This window comes from Meriones unguiculatus, chromosome 1 (genome assembly GCF_030254825.1).
Source record: "Meriones unguiculatus strain TT.TT164.6M chromosome 1, Bangor_MerUng_6.1, whole genome shotgun sequence".
Lineage (NCBI taxonomy): Eukaryota > Metazoa > Chordata > Mammalia > Rodentia > Muridae > Meriones > Meriones unguiculatus.
In genome coordinates, this window is record NC_083349.1 from 95067520 (window position 1) to 95091835 (window position 24316).

At 44.9% G+C, this 24316-nt stretch overlaps 1 protein-coding gene across 1 annotated transcript in view; it reads left to right on the forward strand.

Moving 5' to 3' along the window:
• The window catches only part of Thada (THADA armadillo repeat containing), a 294790-nt gene that overhangs the window by 254318 nt on the left and 16156 nt on the right, over positions 1 to 24316 (forward strand). The window contains exon 36 of the mRNA XM_021652847.2: positions 1773 to 1904. Within this exon, the coding sequence (XP_021508522.1) occupies positions 1773 to 1904 (132 nt within the window). The remainder of the gene's footprint in view (positions 1 to 1772; positions 1905 to 24316) is intronic.

The following is a 24316-nucleotide window of genomic DNA, read 5'->3' on the forward strand; positions in this document are numbered from 1 at the left end:
CAGTGTTCCTTGCTGTCCTTTTCTTCTTCCTTCTAAGTGATACCATCAGTGACCCTCCTGTGGTTATGACTTAATCACTGAACCCAGAGCAACAGGCGAAAAGGCTAATAAACTTGATTAGATCAGGCCTGGTGGTTTATGCCTGCAGTCCTAGCTACTTGAAAGGCTGAAGCGACATAGTGAAACCCTCTCTCAAAGGCATTTTGTTTTTCTTTTGTGTCAGGCATTTTCAGTAAAATCAATACCACTTTGCAGCACATTTTTTTCTGAACTTTTGTTACTCTGTCACTCAAACAAGTAAATTTGTGTAAAGTAACATGAAATTCGTGTGTGGAATTGAGACTTGGTTTGTGTTAGCTGCTGGTGCTAGAGATGGCATAATGGAAACAAGGAAGGAGATCAGTGGTGGCTGATGGCCCCCTGCATGTGAAGAACTGCTGCCAGCCAGAGACATGAAGACAGATGGGAATGGACTTAAGGAGAGGAATTTTAAAGCTTCAAAAGACCTTGTGACTGAGAACACTCAAGATGGATTCTTTGGTAGAACATACCTGGAATCACAGCCTCTTAGAGATGGGAGCAGGATGACTACAGAAGTTCAAGGCCATCTAGGGTTACATAGTGAATCTGAGGCCAGCCTGGACTATTACAAACCTCTTTAAAAAAAAAAAAAAGTGCTGAGTCTGTAAGCAGGAGAAAGACTTGAAGGCTGATCAGAGAGATAGAAGAGAGCTATGGCAAATGGCACTGTTGGCCAAGGCAGTGGCCTCGGCTCTGACTGAGGTATGCTGAGTGGTGTTCTGCCACTGCCCTCTGTGCGGCCCTTCGCAGGCCTGCACTCACTGCCTGCCACCTCTCTCTCCTCCTAAAATCAGTTCCTATGGCCCATTCCAATGTCTTCCTGCAGCCACCCAGCTTCATGTCGACTGCTCATTACCTATATTCAAGATCTCATGGCCTTGAGCTGCCCAGAGCACATTCTGCCTTTCTGTTTATCCCCACAGCACCGTATGGTAACCAGCAGATTCAGTGCTAAGGGCGAACGGTAGCAAAAAATAGGCCCCAGAGACATGTGACAAGGGATGCCCTTTATCATGACTCTTCCCCCATGTTTGATCCTTGCCCCAAACATCCTGATTAATGTTTTGCTTTCCAGAATTGGTAAGTTCTCAGTCTCTCAAATCAACACTAAACTAGTTTCTGCAAAGTACTCTTTGGTTTTTTGAGACAAGGTTTCACCATGTAGCTCAAACTGGCCTTGAATTCACTGCGTAGCCAAGACTGGGATTACTAGTGTGTGCTACCATCCTTTTTTGTTTGTTTGTTTTTGTTTATGTAGCCCTGGCTATCCTGGAACTCTATATGTAAACCAAGCTGGCCTTGAGCTCACAGAGACCTACCTGCCATCTGAGTGCTAGGATTAAAGACATGAAAAAAATTCTAATTGCATAAATCATGCCACTGGAGAGAGTTGCCAGAGCTTTGTAAACCAGTCATCACCTCCTGGAAACCTTGCCTAAGGCTAGTTGACTGCAGAAGGCCTTCCTCCTTCTACAGAAAAGATGTCTCCAAGCCTCCCCAGCAGGGCCCTCTCTGTTTCTCTGTTGTTCTGATTCTCAAGCCTTCCTACCGTACAACAACCTCCTCCCAAAAAAGAATGGCTGTTGGTTCTTCATGAATGTTCTCCTCCCCTGTAAGGCTAAAAGCAGCATTACTGCATGCTTGTTGGCATGTAGACAAATGACATAAATTTACTTTGATTTTCTTCACAGAATTGCAGGACACACTTTCTCTCTGGAGGTGTGTCCTGACCCTTCTACAAAGTGAGGAACAAACCGTCAGAGAGGCAGCCACAGAAATCGTGACAACAGCCATGTCACAAGGAAACACTTGCCAGTCAACAGGTACCTTGTTCTTAACCTTGTGACATACCTTATTGCTCCAGGATCAGGACTGGCAAACTTACCTGTAAGATGCTGTAGAGTGAATATTTTAAGTTTTGCTTAAGCATTCAGTCTTCTCCTCAGCCTTTACCATTGTGATGAATTTGAAATCTGCCTAAACCATAGGCAAATAAATGGGACTAGTTATATTCTAAAAACTTAATGCACAGCTCACTTCCCAAATTTGATCTGCCAGCTTTATTCTGTGGACTCTATGTAGAAACTCCTAGACAAAAGTTGTTTTCAAAGATAGAAATTTAATGTACGGTCTCCTTTCTTGGTTGGATTGTCATTTGTTTCAAATAAGGCCAAATCTTGATTATCTATATGGTTACCTGTGCCAGAAATCACAGACCCATCAATTTTGTTCTTACATGAGTTTTTATTTGTGTAAGTTAAGTTTTGCCTTTGTTCCTTATTTAGCCTAAGAAACAGGAGCAAGGTACAAAGAAAGAGGTCTGGGGTAATGCTAAATTCATTACCTATACAGCCATTGCAGCCCTGGCCCCAGGGTCAGCTCAGTGCTATGGAAGCGAAGGAACTCCTCTTGAGGGTAGGTCATGTGCTGCTGGCTGCAAGGGATGGGAAGCAAGTTAGAATGGAAGCAAGGTAACTCACTTCTGGATAAGCTGACCATCTGGGACAGTGACTTCTTTTATGGATGTGCATACTTAGGCCTGGGTTGCAAGAAGGTTTCTGGGCCAGTCATCTGATGATAAGCATGAAAGCCATTCTGAAACAGGGAGTCACAGCTGTGCAAAGAAGTTCCCATAATTAATGTATGGCTGAACAGGAGGGGACAGAGCTATCTAGGATTTATAGCTGCACCCCTTGGGTAAGAGCGGCTCTTTGAAGCAAGACACTGGCCTATCCTCTGGAGGGTTCCTGGAATATTCAAGCTTATGGAGATATGAAATATCAGCCATACTGTGTGTGTGCGTTCCTCTGCGTGTATGGAAGAAGCTAGTTTTTGCACAGTCTTGCAGTGATGCAACTAGCCAGGGGCAACCTAGCCTTTCAGTGAAACACCAAAGAGGAAGCAGTGAGTGGTGTATGGTGCTCTGCACACCAGGCACTGACCTGCAGACTGCTTCCATATGGATGATCCCTATGATTCATTCCATTTTCCCATGGCAGCTTTTCTTTCTTTTTTTAATTAACATTTGTTTATTTTATGTATGGTGTGTATGGCAGGGATGGGTAGAATATACGAAGACCAGAGGATAATTTGCAGGAGTTGGTTCTCCTTCCACTGTGGGTCCTGAGGATTGAACTTGGTCATGAGGGAAGGAGGGGGCAAGGGATGGAGGGAGAGAGGAGATGGGAAGAAGGGGGGAGGGAGGGAGGGAGGGAGGGAGGGAGGGAGGAAGGAAGGAAGGAAGGAAGGAAGGAAGGAAGGAAGGAAGGAAGGAAGGAAAGAGAAGGAAAGAGAAGGAAAGAAAGCAAGAGGTCAGGAATTGTGTCTCAGATGGTAAAGTGTTTACCTAGCATCCACAAAATCCACAAAGTCCTGGTTCCATCCCTACCATAAACCAGACATGGTGGTGCATGTTTGTAATGTCAACACTTGGGAGATGGAGGCAGCAGGATCAGAACTTCAAGATCATTTTTTGACCAGACTGAGTTACCAAAATCTGACTGGAGATAATGAATGAATTCAGTTCTTATGGTGACTTATTTCCCTTAAATTACAATGTCTTGCCACATCTTTCTTTAAAAACTCATTTTGAATGAATGTGTGTATCCAAAAGAGTCAAATTTAAGTTGTGGATACAGATCACTTGTTAGAATGCTTGCATAGTATACATAAGCCCTGGGTTTGCTTACTAACACCATATAAACCAGGCCTAGTGGCACATACCTGAAATCCCAGTACTCGGGAGGTAGAGGTAGAAGGATCAGAAGTTCAAGTTCATCATGTAAAATAGGGAGTTCTAGTTCAAGGCCAAGCTGGGCTAGAGACCCAGTCTCTTTCTATAGATAAAAGATAGGTAGGTAGATAGATAGATTGATTGATTCATATATCTATATTTATATATAAAATATATATAACAAGTCATATATATTATTTCCAACTTTTCCTCTAAGAAAAGAAAAAAAAACCAGGAGCTGTCTGTGCCTCTTACTAGTAAATGTGAGCTGCATGCCAATGGAAGACCTTTTCCTTCATACCATCCATTGAGGGTTTGCTTCAGAACTAGGGGAAATTCTTACTATAACATCTCGCAAGGGTCTTGAGAACACAGTAGTCCAAAGAAAGTGGTAAATGGAGCACAAATGGGAACAGAACATTTCATACAGAAGAAAAAACTGTAGTCCAACCCTGGAGTTGAAGGGTCTTAGAAGCTGGTGGGGAGTTGCAATGGACATCCATAGTCAAAGCCAGGCTCAGAGGGGCAAGAGAGGAGCAGAAGAGCAGCCTAGAAAGGCAGGAATGGCTTGGAGCAGTAGGGTGGCAATTGTGTCTGAAGGGAGTTTTAAACAGAGTGCTGTTACCAGGTACATGTTAGAGAGCTATGTGAGATGGGTCAAGACCGGAGATGAATGAGGGCAGTCAGCACAGACCTTTCTCACTAAATGTCACTGGTGCTGATGGTAGATAGAAGAGGAGTGATTTTTGAGATCTGGGGAACTCAAAAGAATTGGAGGCTGCTGCTTTTAGGAAGTGGAGAGAAGAAAAACATGGGATGAATTCAAGGTTTCAAAGCATCCAAGAGAGATTTGTGCCTATGCCTCTGGTACTGATACATAGTCTACATAGTCCTGTGGACCACCAGGAACTGGGAAGGATACAAAAGCCACAAGGCATTGTGGTATGGGACAAAGTGTTCTTTTAGCAATAAAAGCAGTAGGACAGAGTGGGACTGTTACATTCAGTGGAAACAAAATGAAGTGTCCAGGCTCTAGCCTGATCTTTTCACAACACAGTTCAACTATTGGGAGCCCACTTCTTCACACGGCTGGCCATTGGTTCATCTGACATCAGCTGGAACTTGTAGAAGGGACAAGTCTACTCTCACACACCACCGGACCTCCTCATGTCTCACACATGGCTGGCTTATGAGTAGATTTGTAGTAGGAATTAGTTAATGATTCTGGAAGGCCCAAAGAAAAAAACTCAGGGTGCTGGTAAAGATGGCTTAGTGGTCAGGAGCACGATTCTTCCGGAGGACCTGGATTATCTTCCCAGAACCCATATGGCAGCCCACAACCGTCTGTAACTTCAGTTCCAGGTTCCCTAGTACCCTCTCCTGGCCTCCACAGAGTGGAGGCAAAGTGCACAGACATATATATGCAGGCCAAACACTCATACACCTAAAATTAAAATAAAAGAAAGAGGAGAAGGAAGAAAGGGAGGAAGAAGAGGTGGGAGGGGTGCAAAGATTTCACCTTCAGCCATGAGTGTATATTTGGTGGTAGTTCATTAAACCCCACCACCTCTGTCCTCCAGACTCCTGAGAGCTGGTCATTGTATCATCCCAAATAACCCTGGTTTTTCTTTTCTTCTGTCATTTCCTTCCCTATATGCTGTCTAGGTAGCCATGGCCTTAGAGATTAGAGGCCATCCTCTGCTTTTTTGTTTTATTTTGTTTTGTTTTTTAATGTGGATTTTTGTTGTTTGTTTGGGATCTCCTATAGCCCAGACTGACTCATTATAAAAGCTAACCTTGAACTCTTGATCCTATTTGCACTTCCTGAGTGCTGCCTTACAGATGCGTGCCCACTTTCACTATTGTCTTCTATTAGATACACAGTGAGTGTTTAGTTTTCACTGGTGGCTTGATCTTCCACCCAGCCAATTCCTGGTTGCCTGTGTGAATTGAGAATGCCACTCTGAAACCAGCAGCTGAACCATCCCTACTAGAACCAGCTGAAGACCCCCCACTCAGCACTGACTCTGCTTCACTCTGCTTCACTCTGCAGCTTGACAGCCATGTACTGGGTCCTTTCCTCCTTCCTCCCAGGGCTGGGTTTCAGACTGTGAAGCAAGGAGCTAGCCCGGGGTGGTAGAGATCATGGACACAGGTTAATTGGAAGACCCTGAAGGAGCCTCCTGAGCTTGGTGTGCTAGCCAATAAAAACTGGAATCATCATGAGCCCTAGCAGAGAAGCCAAAGGATGAGTGGAGTATACATGGAATATAGAAAATACAAGAGATAAAGGTTTGAGGTTGAACAGGGCAGGTGGCATTGTAAAGCAAGTCCAGACAGCCCCGTGGCCCTGGGCATCAAAGGAGGGGAAAACCCACACTTGCTCAACTCCCCTGAAAATGCTCTTCTCCCGTCACCACCCCCAACACACGCATAACATGTGTGCACCATTGCCACCCACATAGAGCCAGGGAGCCAGCTTAAGGCATGAACACTCCTCATATGTTCCAACCCTTGAGCAATCAGGGAAGAAGGCCTGATGAGAGAGAGAGCACTAGGTCACTGTGACCTTTCAAAGTGGCCCCATGGTGAGATAGCTCAGTCAGCAGAGCCGCAGGCCCGGGGAGATTTACGCTGAGTCACACATGGCTCCCCCTGCAGAACCTCTGAAGGCTGCCCAGCAGCTTCAGCCCTGGCAGAACCCCTGAAGGCTGCCCAGCAGCTTCAGCCTTGGCAGCACACATGTGTTTTGTGTCCTTTCCGCCAGCTCACAGGCATTCTGCAGGGTCAGGCCTCCCTCCTCCCTCTGCCTTCCTGTAGGTTGTTCTTAAAGCCTTTTTCTGGCCCCAGACTCAATCCTGTGTGAGCACTGTCTATCTTTTTCTCAAGACCAGGGAGGGACGAGGGAATAAGGAGATGGTTCAGAAGTGCACATCCTGCCCTTGTAGAGAGTCCAAATTCAGTTCCCAGCATCCGTGCCTGGCAGCTCACTATCACCTAGAATCCAGTTTCAGGGGGATCCAATATTCCATGAGCACCTGTATTCATGTGTACATATTACACACAGATACGTATGTAATTTAAAAATAAAATAAATCAGAGGAGGAGGCCCATAAAAGCTAAGAACCACTCCATGTGAAGATAGTATCTGCAAGTGTGAAGAAGGTGGGTCAACCATATCCACCCATTTAACAAGTATTCGGTGCACCTATCCTCAAGCTTACATTACAGGCTCATGGTGGAACCATGACATCTCTCCCCTGGACTTCTTCAGAAGTCAGCCAGAGCTTCTTGCCTCCTCATCTCTTGTCTGCCTCTATGCAAGTGTCCTTGGTGCTCATGAGAGGGTTCATCATGATAGTGTCATCCATGCTACTGCTCCTCTGCCCACTCCCCTACCCTGGCTTTCCATATTCTAAGACCCAAACTCCCTACACAGCACCAAAGGCCTTCTGAGCTGACCCAGTGCCTTCTTCTCTCTCTCTCTCTGCCCTAGCTGCCATGGTCTTCCTTAGCTTTGCCATGCCAGCCTCGGGACCTTGGCATGTGCTCAGGCTGCTCTTCCTGCTTTGAACTTTCCCACCTACCTGTACCTATCTGCCTGCCCACTAACCCCATTCTCATCTCAGCATCAGTTCCACAGAGGGCTGCCCGGCCGTCCAAACTCTGGTGAGCACCCGGCCTTTTCCTGACCCTTCACCTGCTACCTTCATTCTCTGCAGCTTCTGGTTGTTATTTTTACCCCTTCCAGCAGAGCAACACTCCTGGAGAAGCTCTTTTACTTTTATGTTTTATTTATTTGTGTGTGTGTAAGTGTTTGTATACAAGTGTGCAGCATTCATGGCAGAGGTCAGGGGACCTTACAGGAGTCAGTTTTTTTTTTTTTTCAATCTGAGATCAGACTCAAGCCATCAAACATGGCAGCAAGCACTTTTACTTTATTGGTCCTGGTTTTTTGGTTTGTTTGTTTTGGTTTGGTTCAGTTTCTTTGAGATGAGTTCTCACTCTGTAGCCCAGGCTGGCCTGGAATTCACTACATAGCCCAGGCTGGTCTCAAACTGTTGGTAATCCTGCTCCAGCCTCTCAGCTGCTGTATAGAATAGGACTTTCATCCTTGTTCACTGCTCTGATGTTTAGAACCTGGCATCCAATAAATAATCACTGTGTAATCAGTTGAATGAATGAATGAATGAATGAATGAATGTATGTTTTGGTCAAAATAGTTCAAAACAATAAGTGAGAGTGATGGAGGTAAAGCCCTTTGGACTCTAAATTGTTAAGAGCTCTATGGAACTCTGTCAGTTAGAGATCAGCCTGGTCTACATTGTGAGCTCAAGAACAGTCAGAATATGAAGATTCTGCCCCCCTCCGCCACCCCAAAGAAAGACAGAAAGAAAAAGAGAGAGAGAGAGAGGAAGGGAGGGAGGAAGGAAGGAAGGAAGGAGGGAGGGAGGGAAGGAAGGAGGGAAAGAAGGAAGGAAGGAAGGAAGGAAGGAAGGAAGGAAGGAAGGAAGGAAGGAAAAAATTGCCTTAAAGTGGGAGATCCCACTTTAAGAGGCCTAGTAAATTAGGCCTCACTGCTTCTTAGAAACACCAGTTTTAATAAGGAGCTGGTTGAGCATCACTCAGTCCCAGCCTATGACAGATGTAGATGTACTTGCTCTCTCCCCTGTCTTCCCTCCTTTCTCAAGCAGGATTTTTTTCCTTTATGATTTATTTAGCTGGGTAGTACAGTGCACACCTTTAGTCACAGCACTCAGGAGGCAGAGGCAGGTGGATCTCTAAGTTTAGGGGCAACCTAGTCTACAGATTGAGTTCCATGACAGCCAGGGCCACACAGAGAAACCCTGTCTCAAAAAATTAAAAAAAAAAAAATTTAAGAGATTTATTTATGAGGATGGAGAGATGACTCAGTGCTTAAGAGTACTCACTGGTTGCTCCTCTAAAAACCAAGATTCAGCTCCCAGAACCCACGTGATGGCTCAACTGTCTGTAACTCCAGTTCCAGAGGATCTGGACACCCTCTTCTGGCCTCTGAGAGTACTGTACACATATGGCACACAGAATAAAATAAAGTAAAAATGTTTAAGTCAGTATTTATTTATAAATAATAATATCCTCTTTAAAAAAAACAGCCAGTGCTTTTAGCCACCAAGCTCTCTCCCATCCCAGGATGGAATTTCTTGAGTAAAATTTTCATTTATGTCCACCTAACCTTGGGAAGGCCTAGAATAGCGACTAAGGGCACACGTCTTCCTGGAGGGACTGCAGTAGCAGCTGCTTTGAGTGAGGGACACTTCCTTCAAGTCCCCTGTTTCTGCACAAATGCAGCATACCATCTTGCCCTCTGAATGCTCCACATTATTCTTCCAACACAGGGAGAACATTTATGCTTTTCGTCATTCAAAAGGCAAACAAAAGTTCAGTATATTAATGTCCAGAGTCCAGTGGACCATGAAGACTAGAGAGCTGGAGCCAGGACCCAGGACTAAAGCTTTGCTCTTTCAGACCCTTGCCTGAGACAGTGAGAGAAATCCAAGCTAGACTTCGGGTCTCGGAAGGAGAAGCTGAGAGCACAGAGGACACTGGAGATTTTCTAAACTGGCATGGTTGGTTTATTCCTTTTTTTGTTTTTTTGAGATGTTTTTCCTGTAGCCCAGGCTAGCCTCAGGTTGTCTGTGTAGCCCAGGATGACCTTGAACTCCTGGTCCTCTCCCCATCACCTCCAAAATGCCAGCATTACAGGTGTGTGCTGTCATGTCCAAGTTCTTCTATGTTTGATAGAAGACACTAAAGTTATATACTGAGAAAGTAGATTGGGGCCCTAGAACTGAAGCAAAAAGGAAAGTTACAATAAGGGCGTGTCACTTCCAGGGACAGCAGATGGTCCTGCATCAAAGGCTGCTGTGTTCCTGTACTCTTAAGTCCCTTGAGTCACAGCCTGTGAGCTACAAATAGGGAATCTAAAATCAAGGACGGGTAAATGGCCCATATCACAGTTAGTGGGAAGTAAGGTCTGAAACACAGATCTTACTGAGCTGAGGAAAGCGTGTCACTATGTGTCCCAGACACTTTGATCAGTGACATACATGTAGATGAGACCTCTGAGACCAGTGCAGACCCCTGGGACAGGTAAGCTGAAGAGGAATGCTGCCTGGAAGAGAATTTGACAAAACCCCAGCAGCCCTGGGCGGAAGAATAGAGTATGTTCTATGAAGCCAGTATAACTCCACTCCGAGGCCAGCTCTTGGCCTGCTCCACTACCATCAGGGTGTTCCTTTCTATAGTCAGGGTCCTCTAGTGGAAGAGACAAAGGAAGGTGGATATTGCTATCTGCCAGGGAAGGAATGGTCTCTATTTCCTCATTCATTTCTTCAAGTCACAGACATCTGGTCAAGGTGGGCCAGAGTCTCTCCCCACTCCCCGGATACCTGTAGAGGCCTGTCACAGGCCTGAAGCGCCTATGACCACATACCACATTGCCTTTCCCATCTGTCACTGTTTCCAGGGAACCTGGGCCCCTGACATAGACCTGCATTCAGCCAGTGCGACACCAGGCTGTAGAGAAACAAATGCAAACTAACGCTCACACCTAAGTGTAGGAGTGGGCTGCAGGTGCCCAGGCTTACTCTCCTTGGGCCTTGTTGCTGGGGTGATGGGATTGTTTACATGGCCTCCAAGTGGCTAAGCTCCAGAGAGACAACAAGCTCCTTTTGAGGAAATGAGGGCCATTTTTGCATCATTTTGCCTCTATTCATACTATTACTGATAGACAAGCTCACTGGACCCAAGGTAACTGACCTCTGTGGGTGGCAATAATCAGCCCTTCGTTTAGGGCTTAAGCCATCTGGTGCTGCCGTGGCTGACAGTTATCTCACTGGTAGCAGAGGGCGGCTATGGCTGATAGTCATTCCTTCTCCTTTCCTGGCTTCACTTCTATATGGGAGCCTTTACTTGCCATAGTAGGACTACACAAGATACAGCATTTCTCTGTTCACTAGGGAAAGCACCTTTTACATGTGCATATGTGTTCATTTGTTTGCAGAGACAGAGCTGTCCACACTTCTTTTTGAGACAGTCTTTCACTAGCATGGGGCTTACTTGATTAGGGCAGACTGTTGGCCAGTGAACCCCAAAGTTCTGTCTCTCCCCAAGCCTGCAGTGCCAGGATTACAGATGTGTGCGGCTATGCTCAGCTTTTTCAGGTGACTTCTGGGGCCCAAACTGAGGTCCTCATGCTTGCATAGCAAGCACTTTACTGGCTGAGCCATTTCCCAAGCCTTCCCTCTTTGAACCTAAGCTGAGTGAGCTGAGTGGGGGAATTAGGGTGAAGGAGATAGGTCTCATTCATCCTGATTTGGTTAAGTGACTAAGGAGCCTGCTGGTAAGCAACTCTCCCCCAGTTCCTACGCAAGGCCTTCACATTCCATGGAGCACAGAAATGTGTCCTTGGCCCCCTGAGTTCATTCAGCCCCAGTTCTTCTGCCAAAACTAACTACCACACAGTTGTCAGATCCAGGCTGTTACAACATTACATAGCCTGAAAGGTTTGGCAAGGCAAGGGCTAAGCCCAAGAGTAGACCTACATAGCCACTAATGAAGCCCCTTGTTCTTCAGCATCCTACCATTACTAAGAGTACAGGGAGCTGCCTGAGACCTGGAAACACTCGTTCTAGCCATAAAATCCTCCAAATCTTATTCTGAGATCTGCTGTTTGGGGTAGGCTAGCTTAGGCTTTCTTTCCTACTGCCCCTTCTTTGACTGAGAATCCGCTTGACAGGAGCTCTTCAAAGCATAACAGAATGGAAAGTGGCTGCTGCTGATTGCTGCCAGGAGGAATTTTACCTGGGCCCATTCTGGGCGGACATGTGCACTGAGCCCAAGGTGTGCTGTGACCCTCATGCCTCTCTGGGTCTCTGTAAAGAGCACAGGACAGCATTCTGGGTGCATCTTCCTATATGATCACTAGAGAGGATCAGTCTCCTAGGAGCTGTGCTTTGGTCAGCTCTCTGAGCCAGCAAATGTCCTTCATGTCTAAAGGGCAGGAAATCTTTAGTGAGTGTACTGATGGCCCATGTCAAAATGAATTTCTTAGCTGGGTGTGGTGGCGCATGACACTAATTCCAGTACTTGGGAGGCAGAGGCAGGCAAATACCTGAATTCCAAGCCAGCTAGAACTATGTAGTGAGACTCTGGCTTTAAACACTTTTTTTGCTTTTTTCGAGACATGGTTTCTCTGTGTAGCCTTGGCTGTCCTAGACTGGCTTTATAGATCAGGCTGGCCTTGAACTCGGCCTCCCTGAGTGCTAGGATTACAGGCATGTGCCCCCAGCTGAGACCTTGCATTTAAAAAAGAGAGAGAGAGAGAATGAAACTGGTCTTGAGGAGCAAAGGCAAAACACAGGTGGTGAGAATCAAACAACTGACCTTGGCAGTGTCTTGTCTTCCCTCTGTGCTTCTCTCTTCCACTTTGATCTTGCCTGCCTCCCACATCAGCAGGGCTGTGACATTACCAGAGCAGAAGCAGGGAGGCTTCAGGCATGAAACCATGGTGTTTTAGTCTGTATGAATTTGGTGTGTATAACGCAGAGAGCAAGTCCACTGTGGCTTAAGCAGGTCAGTAACCCTTCTGCCTAACTCAGAAGACCCAGCAGGCTCCTGTGGTGGCCCTGTCATCTAGGGACCCACACTTTATTTCCTTCTGCTTTACACTTTCAATTTGCACTGTCTCCCTTGTGGTCTGTGTGCAGTCTGGTGACTAGGGAGGAGGGGAAGCCCACTATTGAAGTTACATCCAACGCACAGTGATCTTAGCAGCCAAGAGCTGCTCATGTTCTGCGAGTCTCAGTAGAGGCCCAATGCTGTCAGTTTGAGCCAGTGGCCGCATGCTCAGCTAAAAAGTGTCTTTCTCTATGTGATATGGAAATAGGTTAGAAGATAGATGCACACTTCTCACTTGCCATCTTCTTGTTCTTACATGGTCTTAGTACTAAAGAGAGCTATCTGCACACATTAGCAGCTGGGGACTCAGACATGAATAATAGTGAGCCCCTGGCCTTGGTTATTAGGAAACCCTGCTCTTAAGTGTTGTGCCATTCACAGCAGATTTGTCCTCACTTGTATCCATGTTGTTTTTAATCATAGCAACTCACACAGCCCTGTGTATGAGAAAAAGAAATAATATAAAAATTTTGGTGGATGAATCAAAATTGTCACTATCTTTATAAATGTGACTATAGGTCAGGCATTAGTGGCACATGCCTTTAATTCTAGCACTTGGGAAGCAGAAGTGGGTGGATCTCTGTGAATCTGAGACCAGCCTGGTCTACAGAGTAAGTTCTAGGACAATCAGGACTATACAGAAAAATCCTGGCTTGGAAAAACAAAGCAAAAAGTGAATATGGATTCCTATTTCATTTTTCAGGCCCCACCCATCAACAGAAATGCAAAGGTTTGGTTAAAAGACAAGTACACAAGCCTTGCAATTGCATCACCATATAGTTGGAATTAAGAGAATTAATAAGTAGGTAATAGTACTTAATAGAGTGTTAAGAATAAAGAGATGCAGGAGGAACATAGGAGAGTGACACTTTGGAATGATCCAAGAGTGAGTAAATAGAGTCCCAGTTCCTTCTAGATTCACCCTGCCTATGGAAGTGTTGTCCTGGTCTGGCCTGGCTCAGCCTATACAAGTATCTTGGGTTCTTAAAGCCCAGCCAGCTCCTTGGACCTCCTTTTCTACACAGCTTTTTCTGCCTTCTTTGGTCACACCCACCCTCTTCAGTTCTGGTGTTTCTTGGTCAGGAGCCTTGTCCACTCATTCACACCAGAAGCTTTTAAAGGACAGGCTTCCAGCACCAGCACGTTGGCTGGCACATTAGTACCCACAGTGGCTTGCATCTGCTGTGACCTGGCTTCGGTAGCATTCTTTGGTTGTGGAGATGAAGGTGGGTCTGGACTTCAAGATGGCCAAGTTTCCTGTCCAGACTCCCCATAAACTCAAGGGCCCCTTGTGAACCATAATGAGCCTTAAAGGCTTGGGTTAGGTCAAACTGGGATGGCTGGGCTACCCCCGTGCTTCAGTCCTGTCATAACAAAGTAAAAGTCCCTGGTACTACAAGCCTTTGCCACTAGGCCATGATGTAATTCCTCTGACCTCTCCAGCCTGGAGAGGTGATGGGGAGCCCTGTTTAGTAGTCCATGCTCTATTTTTATACTTTGAAGATGTGGTTATAAAATCCACATTTAAAATCCTGGCTCTGTACTCACAGGGCTCAGGAGGTGGTCAAGGTGGTCATGTGCTGTGTCACACTGCACCAGCACCCTTGGGCTGCGCCTCTGCCCCTCCCTCACCCTTCAGGAGTTACAAGGAAGAGCCTGATCCAAACATGAGTAGGCTTCTGGCCAGAAATTTGATTTGACTATGAGAAGTTGGCAGGGATATTTTTCTGGTGGCTTCCCAATACACAGTGAGTGGTCAGGAATCTTAGAAGCAGAATTTTGTTTCAGAGAAAATGCCCCTTCATCTCCATCCATCCAGTCATCCCCATCTTCCCTCAGTGTGTATGCAGCATGGCCCTGAAGTGCGCACGTGCTTTTACTTCCTATGGCGAACCTAGGGGTTATGGTCACACTAGTATAAAACTCAAAATGTTCATGGAAGTCTCCCAGCGGCCCAGCCAGCCTCCACTCTGCACCTATCCTGATCTCTTGCTTCTCTTTTCCTGTCTCCTTCCTGCCTGCAATATCTACCAACCTAGAATAGATCTAGGAATTACTTGACCTTTCCACCTTGGCTACAAGCAGTTCTGGCCCTTCTTAATAGACTTGTCCATAAATCTTAGTTGTTTTTCGTCTTTGAAAAAGCCGCTTCTATCAGCAAGTCATTACTCACATGTAAGGGGTAGGGAAAAGTTCAATAGTTTCAGACTTCAAGTTCTTTTCACTCCATTTCACAACATCCATTCCCCTGAAACCACAGATTTTTTTTTTTTTTTTAAATGAGTACCCAGTAGGCAAGATGCCTGATGACACAGCCTGCTAGACTGAAGGCCAGACACCTGGAGAGAAAAGGAGCTGGTCACAGGGTTTGCCTGGCATGGGGCTGGCTCTTACCATGGAAACTAGGGAATTAAACTCCCACTGTTTGTATTTTACAGTGTACACTTGATAGGTTGGGGAGATTTGAGGAGACAAGAATGGTATTTGTAATGCAAGACTTAGCTTAGAAAAGAGTGTTCTAGTGAGCTAGAACCCATCTTTATTGCCTGCTAATTCAGGTAGAAGAAGGATGAAGGAAGGGTGAATTTGAAGCAGGTAGGAAGGAAGGAAGCTGGTAGGGAGAGAAACAGACTCAGCCAAAGAATGTTCTTCATGTCTTTTTTTTTTTTTTTTTTTAGATAAAGCCTCTTTTTGTTGTCCTGGACTTGTTGTGATATAAACCAGACTGGCCTCAAACTCAGAGATCTGCCTACCTCTGCCTCCCAAGTAGTGGGATTAAAGGCATGCACCACCATGGTCAGCAACTCTTTCTGCTTATAGAGACCAGTGTTTGACATTGGTAGTCTTCCTCAGTCATGTTCCACCTTATTTTTTGAGACAAGGTTCCTTAATGAACCTATAGCTACCCAATCCAGCTCTTTCTGGCCAGAAAGTCTCTTGTCTCTGGCTCCCGGCTCTGGGATGGCAGGCAGATGCCACTCTATCTAGCCTTTCACATCTGTTCTCATGCTTACATGCAGTGCTTTACCAACTGTTCCACGTCCCCAGAGCCCACACTCTGGCTTTCTAACCTCTCCATAGGAAGGAGGGGACAACAGTAGAAAGCTTCTTTTCATGCAATGGAAAGAATGAGGTGAGACCCTACAAAGATTTGGTCCTGGATTTGGTGTGATAAAGAATGCCTGTAATCCCAGAATTCACCTAGTAGAGATAAGAGGATCAGTTCAGGGTCATCTGCTGCTACATAGTGAGTTCAGAGTTAGCCCTGGCTATATAAGACTTTGTCTCAAAACAGTTGTGGGAATGATCTTAGAAAAAATAAGTGTTCGTCAGATTTGTTAAGCCTTTTTAAAATGTTTTTTTAAAAGTATGTGTGTGGGTATCTCTCTCTCTCTCTCTCTCTCTCTCTCTCTCTCTCTCTGTGTGTGTGTGTGTGTGTGCGCGCGAGCGCGCGCGCACGCGCGCACAATAAAGAGCACATGGAAACCAAAAGAGGCATCAGATCCCTTGGATCTAGAGCTGTGAACTGCCTGCCTGACATGCATGCCAGGAACCAAACTCAAGTCATCTGCAAGAGCAGTGTGAGCTCTTAACCACTGAGCCATCTCTCCATCACCTTGTTAAGCCTCTTAAGACAACTGCTATTACAACTGATAAAAAAATTTAGACTTTCAGGAAAATGATGGAAAGAATGAAAGTAACAAGTCTAAGGTTAAGGAGTTTGGGTTTTTGTTATTGAGGATTGAATCTAGGTTCTCGTGAATTCTTGGCAAGGACTGAGCTACATCAATAGGAATCTTTTTACTTTTTATTTTGAGACAAGGTCTTATTAAGTTTAATCTAACTGTGAACCAGACAGACCTTAAATTTGTAGTCCCTCTACCTCAGCTTCTTGGATTACAGGCATGGACCACCAGCTACAGCAAAATCTAATGTGGCATTTGGTAGTCCTGACATCTGCATGTAATAGACAAACCAAATAGCGATTCACAGTGAGGGGTCCAGGACTGACTATCCCCTTTCTGTCAGGAGGAACCCAAATTTTTTCTGTCCTTGCCCTGCTATCCTGGCCTGTGGTGTACCCTTTCCAGGTTACTTCCTAGACCAGTATGGCTGGTAGAAGCCTTGGTCATGCAGACTCATTGCCCATGAGAAGAGAGAACTTCAGAGAGCATATGCCTTTCTCTTTGTAAGGATTTTCCCAGAGTTCTGTGCCACACTTCCTGACCTCATCAACCACCACTTAATAACATGGCCATACTAAACTGCAAGGGAGGCAAAGAAATGGGCTGGGCATATTGCCTAGAGTTAATCTTTCTAAAGGGAACACATGTACCTTTCTGCTGTTTTGAATCAAGAGATGCACCTTAAATAACACAACCTCTAGAAATAAAGAGACGTGCCTGGCAGTGGTGGTGCACACCTTTAATCCCAGCACTCAGGAGGTAGAGGCAAGCGGGTCTCTGTGAGTTCAAGGCCAGCCTGATCTACAGAGTGAGTTCTAGGACATCCAGGGCTACACAGTGAAACCCTGTTTCAGAAAAACCAAAATAAGAAAAGGAAAAAAAAAGAAGCACATAGGATTGTTCCAGGTGAGAAATAACAGATTATGTTTCAAATGGTAGAAGTAATGTGGCGATCACAGTGTAACTTCACAGATCACAGAGTGATGTATTGCCCAACAGAGAAACTTTCACAGGTTTAGTATGTAAAGAAAGGAAGTAGTAGGCCTGGAGAGATGGCTCAGTGGCTAAGAGCACTGGCTACTGTTCCAGAAGACTTCGGTTCGATTCTCAGCACCTATATCCAAGAGATCTGATACCCTCTTCTGGCTTCCTCTGGTACCAGGAACACATGTAGTACATAGACATATACACAGGCGAAACACCCACACAAAACAAAATAATAGAAAGTAAATGTTTTTAAAGGAGAAAGTAGGCTTAGGAGAGCAGGTGGATCATTGGTAGAGCATTGCTAAGGCCCTCACACCGGAAGAAATAAGAAGGAAAGAATAACATGGACAGACCTCAAGGAGAATACACACTTGAGGATTAAGCACATGGACAGCTAAGCTCCACAATTAAGTTGCTCAGTTAGGCTAGAAGCAGTTCCTTAGAAGTAACACCTGAAGGGTAAGGTATCCCTTTATGAGTACTTGCGAAAGAAGCTTCCAGCAATGGAGACACCACTATAGTTTGTGAGGTCCTCCATGTTCAAGGGTGATGGTGGTAAGCAGGGCTTAAAAGGTTCAAGGTTACAGGGCATCCCCCTGGTTCAGCCTGATCTTCTGAAGTGTGCTCTGTGACAGTGTACATGCCAGTTCCCTTCCCTTTTAAATGACTAGTTTTTCAGAAATGTACCGTATTCCTGAGCTCAGGAAACTCAGCTACACTGAGCAACTCTAAGATCTCCAGTGTCTCTGAAGATTTTGTTGTTGCTTCATTTTGTTTTAATTTAATTATGTTCATTTAATGTGTGTGTATGCATGCATATGTGCAGGTGTGCCAAGGCACACTCAAAAGAGGTCAGAGGACAACCTGTAGGCACTTGTTCTCTTCTTCCATCCTGTGGGTCCCAGCAACCAAACTCAGGTTGTCAGCCCTTGTTTTGTTTTTTGCTTCTTGTTTTAAATTTTACTTTATTTTATGTGTACAGGTGTTTTGCCTGTATATATTTGAATTCACTGTATTGCCTACCTGTAGAGGCCAGAAGAGGGTGTTGGATCCTTGGAACTGAGTTACACACAGGTGTAAGCTGCCATGTAGGTACTGGGAATCTAAAAACTGATCCTCTGCAAGAGCAATTATTCGTAAAACACTGAGTCATTTCTCCAGCCTCTTGTTTTGTTATTCAATACAAATAACTCTGTAGCCTAGAGTAGCTTGGAACTCAGCTCAAACTCATGGTGGTCCTCCTGCGTCAGCTTCCTTAGTACTAGGATTAGAGACAAGAGCCACAACACCCAGCTAAATGTCTTTGGATTCTGGTAGTTGAGGTCTAACTCACATGTTGGGGGTCTTATAAAGTGTAAGGTCCTGAAAGGAGGGGCATTCACTCTTAAGTTCTCACATGAAGTGTCGTAAGATGGCTTTCACTCTCATATCATGTAGCAAACCATGTAAGTGTGTGAGACTGAGGCAGGAGAGTGGGCTACAGAGATGAAACCCTGTCTCAATAACATTTCTGGGAAATACTAGTCATTTAAAAGGGAGGGGGCCAGGTAACATCTGGCATGACTCCTTTTTAAGCTATAATAATAGTTGTTATTATAAATAAATGTGTACTTTTGCATGTCTAGAAAGCTATTCTATTTGCTTTGTGTTCTGCCACCAGTAGGAGCTTCGGAGCCATGTAGTCAGTGGTGAGGTCAAGTGGACTGAATGGCAAACTCTGAAGCACTCTACAAATAATAGCTTAAACATCCACAGGACATTTACAACATTTATAGTGTAGGTTTCAGTTAACAAAATTAGGATCTTCCTTCATTGCCTTCTGAGGAAATTGCCAGCACTCTGGAAATTTAAAGTAAACAAAACAAAACAGAGGATATGGCTTAGTGGTAGAGTACCGCCTGGCACACCCAAGGCCCTGGGCTCGTTTTCCAGCCCTTCATTCTGAGGTGAATAAAAAAGAGCATAAGTGTAGCAAAATACCACTCAGATATCTAAGAAAATCTGCTACATAAACTATTCCAAGAACAAAACAAAAAGTAGGGGCTGGCTCAGTAAGTAAATTGCTTGACACAAGCCTGAGGACCTGAGTTCAGATCCTAGAACCCAAAAGGCTGGGCACAGTGGCAAGGTAGCACATGTCTGTAGTCTCAGTGCTCATTTGGTGAGATGGGGAGCGAAGACAGGAGACTCTCCAGAAGTCCATGGGCCAGAGAGCCTGGTGTACACAGTGGCAGGCAACAAGGACCCTGTCTTAAACACAGTGGAAAGAAGTACCAGCACCCAAGCCTCACTCTTTGATCTCTGACCTCCACACATGCACCACAGCATGCAAGTAAACACACAAAATTAAAGACTCCCGTGAGGCCCAGAGACTTGAAATCACCATCAGTGCTGAAATAGGTGAGCAGGCAAAGTGTGGGGCCTGTAGTCCCAGTTCTTGGAAGGCTCAGGCTGAAAGATTGCTTGAGCCAAGGAATTTGGAGCCAATCTGAAAAACATGGTAGGACCCCATCTCCAACAAGGTTTAAATATGTAAAGCTCTTCTTAGAGGAAGCATTTGTAATATATCAGACAGTCTTTATACAGAATATACAAAGATGTCATCTTCTAAAAATCAATAAATGAAAACAAAGGAAAATGCAATTCATCAAGGGGCTGGGAAGATGGCTCAGTCAGTAAAGTGTTTGCTGTGTAAGCAGGACAGCCTGAGTTCAAACCCCCAGAGCTACAGTAAAAAGGCAGCCATGGCAGTGCCCACCTGTAATCTCAGAGCTGGAGAAGTGGAGACCAAAGAATCCCAGGAGCTTTCTGGCCAATCACTGAGCTCCGGTCCGTTGAAAGACAAGAAATAAGGTGTCGCAGGAAATAAGGTGGTAAAGGTGCTTTACTCCAGTACAACTACCTAAGTTTGACCCTTGAGGACATTGTAGAAGGAGAGCATTCACTTCTGTAAGTTGTCCTCTGGACCTCCACACAAGCACAATGGTATGCACATACCCACATGCATGCATACACAGATACACACAGACCTACATACGTGTGTGCAATATTGAAAAATAAAGGTGGAGAGCAATGGAAGACCTTTGGCCTCAGACTTCTACATAAATATACATCCTCAAAAAGAGAAAGATAGATAGTAAAACCAATCTCCTTGTAAAAAAAAAAAAAAAAAAAAAAACTAGATGTGAGCAGTACAAAAAAAAATTAAAAGAAAAAAACCTGCTCATCCACAATAATGCCAGCTAGGGCAATAGTGCCCTGCCGTTTCCCCATATGTGACTGGCACAGAATGAAATGATTTCACGCTCCCAGATTACCACAGCTGTGCTGGAACAGGCACAATCGGGCCCAGGAGAACTGAAAATGGGCACATTTCTAGAGTCAATTTAATAGAGTTTCTGGAAATTTGTATTTTATATACTAAGTGAGCCAGGACTTAAACATTTAGGAATTTACCTATAGAAATGCAGAAATTTTGCACACATGTGCAAGGACATACCTATAAGTTTATGCCTTTTAACATTTTTAGATAAAGCGACCCAAGTGTACATCAAAGAATTACATAAATTGTGATTTAATGTAATTACGTAATTACATAATTATAATTTTAGATGGCAAAAGGGAAAGTGATGGAGTAGACTCACATGAACTAGTATGTAAAGACACCATGAGCTACTGCTGCTTGGGAAAAGGAACAGAACATGCTGGCCATTGTGCTGCACGCCTGTGATCCTAGTCCTCAGAAGGCAGAGGCAGGAAGACGGCCACAGGTTCAAGGATGGCCTGGGCAAAATAAATAGCAAGACCGTGTCTCAAATAAAGAAGGAGTAGAGGCCAGTGAGATGGCGAGTGGCTGAAGGCATTCACCAGCAAGCTTGACGGGCTAAACTTGATACCTTGACCCCACATGATAGGACAGAACTGATTCCCACAAGTTTCCTCCAATCACACGCATGCATGTAGCACATACACATGCCCATATGCACACATCCATGTATGCTTACAAAATAAATAAGATGTAATTCATTTTTTTAATTTAATAAAAGGAAATAAAGAGAGAAGGGGAAGGCAAAATCTTGAATGATTGTAGTTGAAGCTATAATAATTGTTGTCAGTATGCATGTCAGTATACACGTAGAAAGCTATACTATATATTCTAGTCCCCTCCGCTTGCAGGGGCCTAGCAAGGAGTACAAATGTGTGGGCCTGTACTCAGCATGGAATTAAACCAATTAAACTGTTGTAACCAATTGTGATGTGTGACCTTGCCAGGTTTCCTTAGCCAGCAGCCATGAACGAAGACTCCCTAGACTTTGGGACTCATGAACTCAAAGTATCAAGTCATTATTTTAGTATCAAGCCAGCCTCTTTTGGCCCCTTAACAAATTGCAGTGAGCCCTGTCACCATCACTGTGAATCCTCAGCAAGTACCAGGTGAACTTGGCTTGATCAATTGAAAGCAGCCTCCTCCCTTCTCCCCTTTGCTGATGAAGGCAGATTAGTCATTCTACTCAGAAACATAAATTAAATTTAAAATTCCTTTTGAACTCACAAGAACTTAAGGACAATATTTTGTTTTAGTGTTGAAGGTCCCATTGCTCCTACAACCTTATTTCCTACTGTGAAACCTCCAGAACCTTCTGGAAGTCTTCCACAGGCCGTGTTCCCTAGAGTACAGTGGAAAGCCTGTGGTGTTAGGTTTTAGTGTCTGTACCTCTTGTCAGGAACAGGGAAGAACAGTCTCAGTTGAAGAGAAGAGTCCTCAGAGACCAAGAGCTGACTGAGGGGACCATGGTGGAAGGTTTGTAATTCACCCCCTCCTTCCCTACATCCTGACTGTTGATTTCTCCACAACTTAGCAAAATGCTCCACTCACTCATGAATCTCATCACCCTTGACTCCCAGTGTCAAGACTGCCCTGGTCACTATGACTGCATTCCAGAGTGTTTGGGTCTTTAATGGATTGTCAGACTTCATGAATAAAAATACAAACACACAGTTAAATATGAAAATCAGGTAAGCAACTAGCAAAAAGCATTCCCTTGGCATTATTTGAGAATACTTACAGTAAACAGTCGTAATCTGTTGCTCACCTAAAATTCAAATGGTGCTTAGTGTCCTGAATTTAACCCAGCAGCCCTTCTCTCTGGAAGCTTCCAGGTAGAGGCCCGTAGGCCGTAATAGAACACTCATATGCATTGTCAGCCCGTAGGCGGTAATAGAACACTCATATGCATTGTCAGGACACTACCAGGCCCCACTCCTGCCTGGGGACCTCTGTTTCTTTGAGGCTTTCCCTACCCTCACATCACCTTTCTCATTTTGCTCTCACTGGCAAGTAAAGTAAATACATTTGAGTGCTGGTTATAATTACTAAATAAGATTTTGTGTTAACGAGGGAACTAAACTTTTTGAGAGCATGTTGCCTTTTTTGATAGGTGGCCTTGAGTTCATTTTTAGCCATGTGAATCATTGACCTTCACCTTGAGCAGGAAGGAAGGGCTCCCATATCTGGGGTGAGCTCATGTGCATCCTCCTAGAACAGATGCCACTAGGGAAGGTGGGAGTGCATGAGACTGTGATGGGGAGGAGGACAGTGGCATAGACTGTGAAGGGGGTGGTAAGAATAAACTGTAATGGTGTTAAGGGGAGATTCCCACTAAGTAGGCCTGATACTCGAAGGAGCCTTAGAATCCTGCTCTGCTTGCCCTCTGCCGGTTATGAGAGGTCCCTCGCAGCCTCCTGCTTTTGTGTTCTGTTCCCTCCAGAACCCAGATAGCCCACTCTGGACAATCCTCTTACCTCGCCTACATTAGAACTGCTGGCTTCCACTGACCACCTTGGACTCAGCTGTCCATTCTATGTGCATTTCTCCATCCCCTCCCCCACCAGCACAGAACTGTCTCCTCACCCAGGGAAGTGGTTCCCATCTGGAAAAGGAGAGTTTTGCGGAGTGGTGCTGTCTTGGAGATAGGATACAGATCTGCAATCGGAAGTTAATTCCCTTCTAAACTAGTTGGCATTCTGGGGGTATCAGTTTCATTGTCAGTTAGATGGAGTGATTCCATATCTCACAGAACATCTATATTAAAACACAAATGGAAAATAAACATTAAAAGATGAACAGGACTCTATCCCTGATCCAAATGCTAGATAGCATTTTCTTCATGCTAGAAAACCAGAAGCTTTCTGTTATAAAATCCTGTTTATTCACTAAGTTAGGGATCCTTAGCACAGTATTTTTTGGAAATCTCTTTTCTTCTATCGTGGATTTAGGGACTTCTGGATGTTCGATCCTGTCGCTTTCAGGCAGGAAAGAGTTGAAGGGACTGAAAGACTAGGTCTGCCCTCCAGTTTCTTGCTATATTTCAGTAGTGGGGGCTTGATGTTTGTGATGACAGCAAAGTGTCTTTTTTATTATCTGAAGGAGGCATCGGGGTAAATCTGAGGGCCACACCAGAAAATATGACAGCAGTTCTCTCACCTTTGATGGGAATGAAATAACCACCTCACTCACTGGAGGCCCACAGCCTTATGCTGAACAAGCTGGCTTCATGTCACTGGAAACTGAGAGCGGGGATATGAACCCAAGCTGCCCACTCAGGGTGGGAGTCAGAAGGTGCAAGCCCACAGTATTCCAGCTCCCAAATGGGACTCTTCTTAGACATCCTCTTGACTACAGGATCTGAGCATGGCAAACAGGGAGTAGAGGATTCTCTTGGTGGTTGCGGTCTAAGTGAAAAGTGCCTGGCCACCTTGCAGTCATGTTCAACCCTGACCTGTACCTATGAAGTGTGAGCATTCGGCAACAACCACACCTGTGGAAATTCATGTTGAAGGAGGGAAGCAGGATGGGATCAAAGCCTCCTGTAACCCAAGAATTTATCAGCAGCTGTAGTCCCTTAATAATTATGGTTTGGAGCTTTGCCAGGAAGCAGAACTGTTTAGCATGTCGTATTTAACAATGAACACTTTTCTGTATTCATAATGGTCTCTGTGTAGAGCAAATAGTTACCTTGAACAAAAGGTAGGCTATTTATATGTTCATATAAAAATCCTGCACCTACATTAAACCAAACATTTCTTCAGAGAGGAATGTGGCACTTCC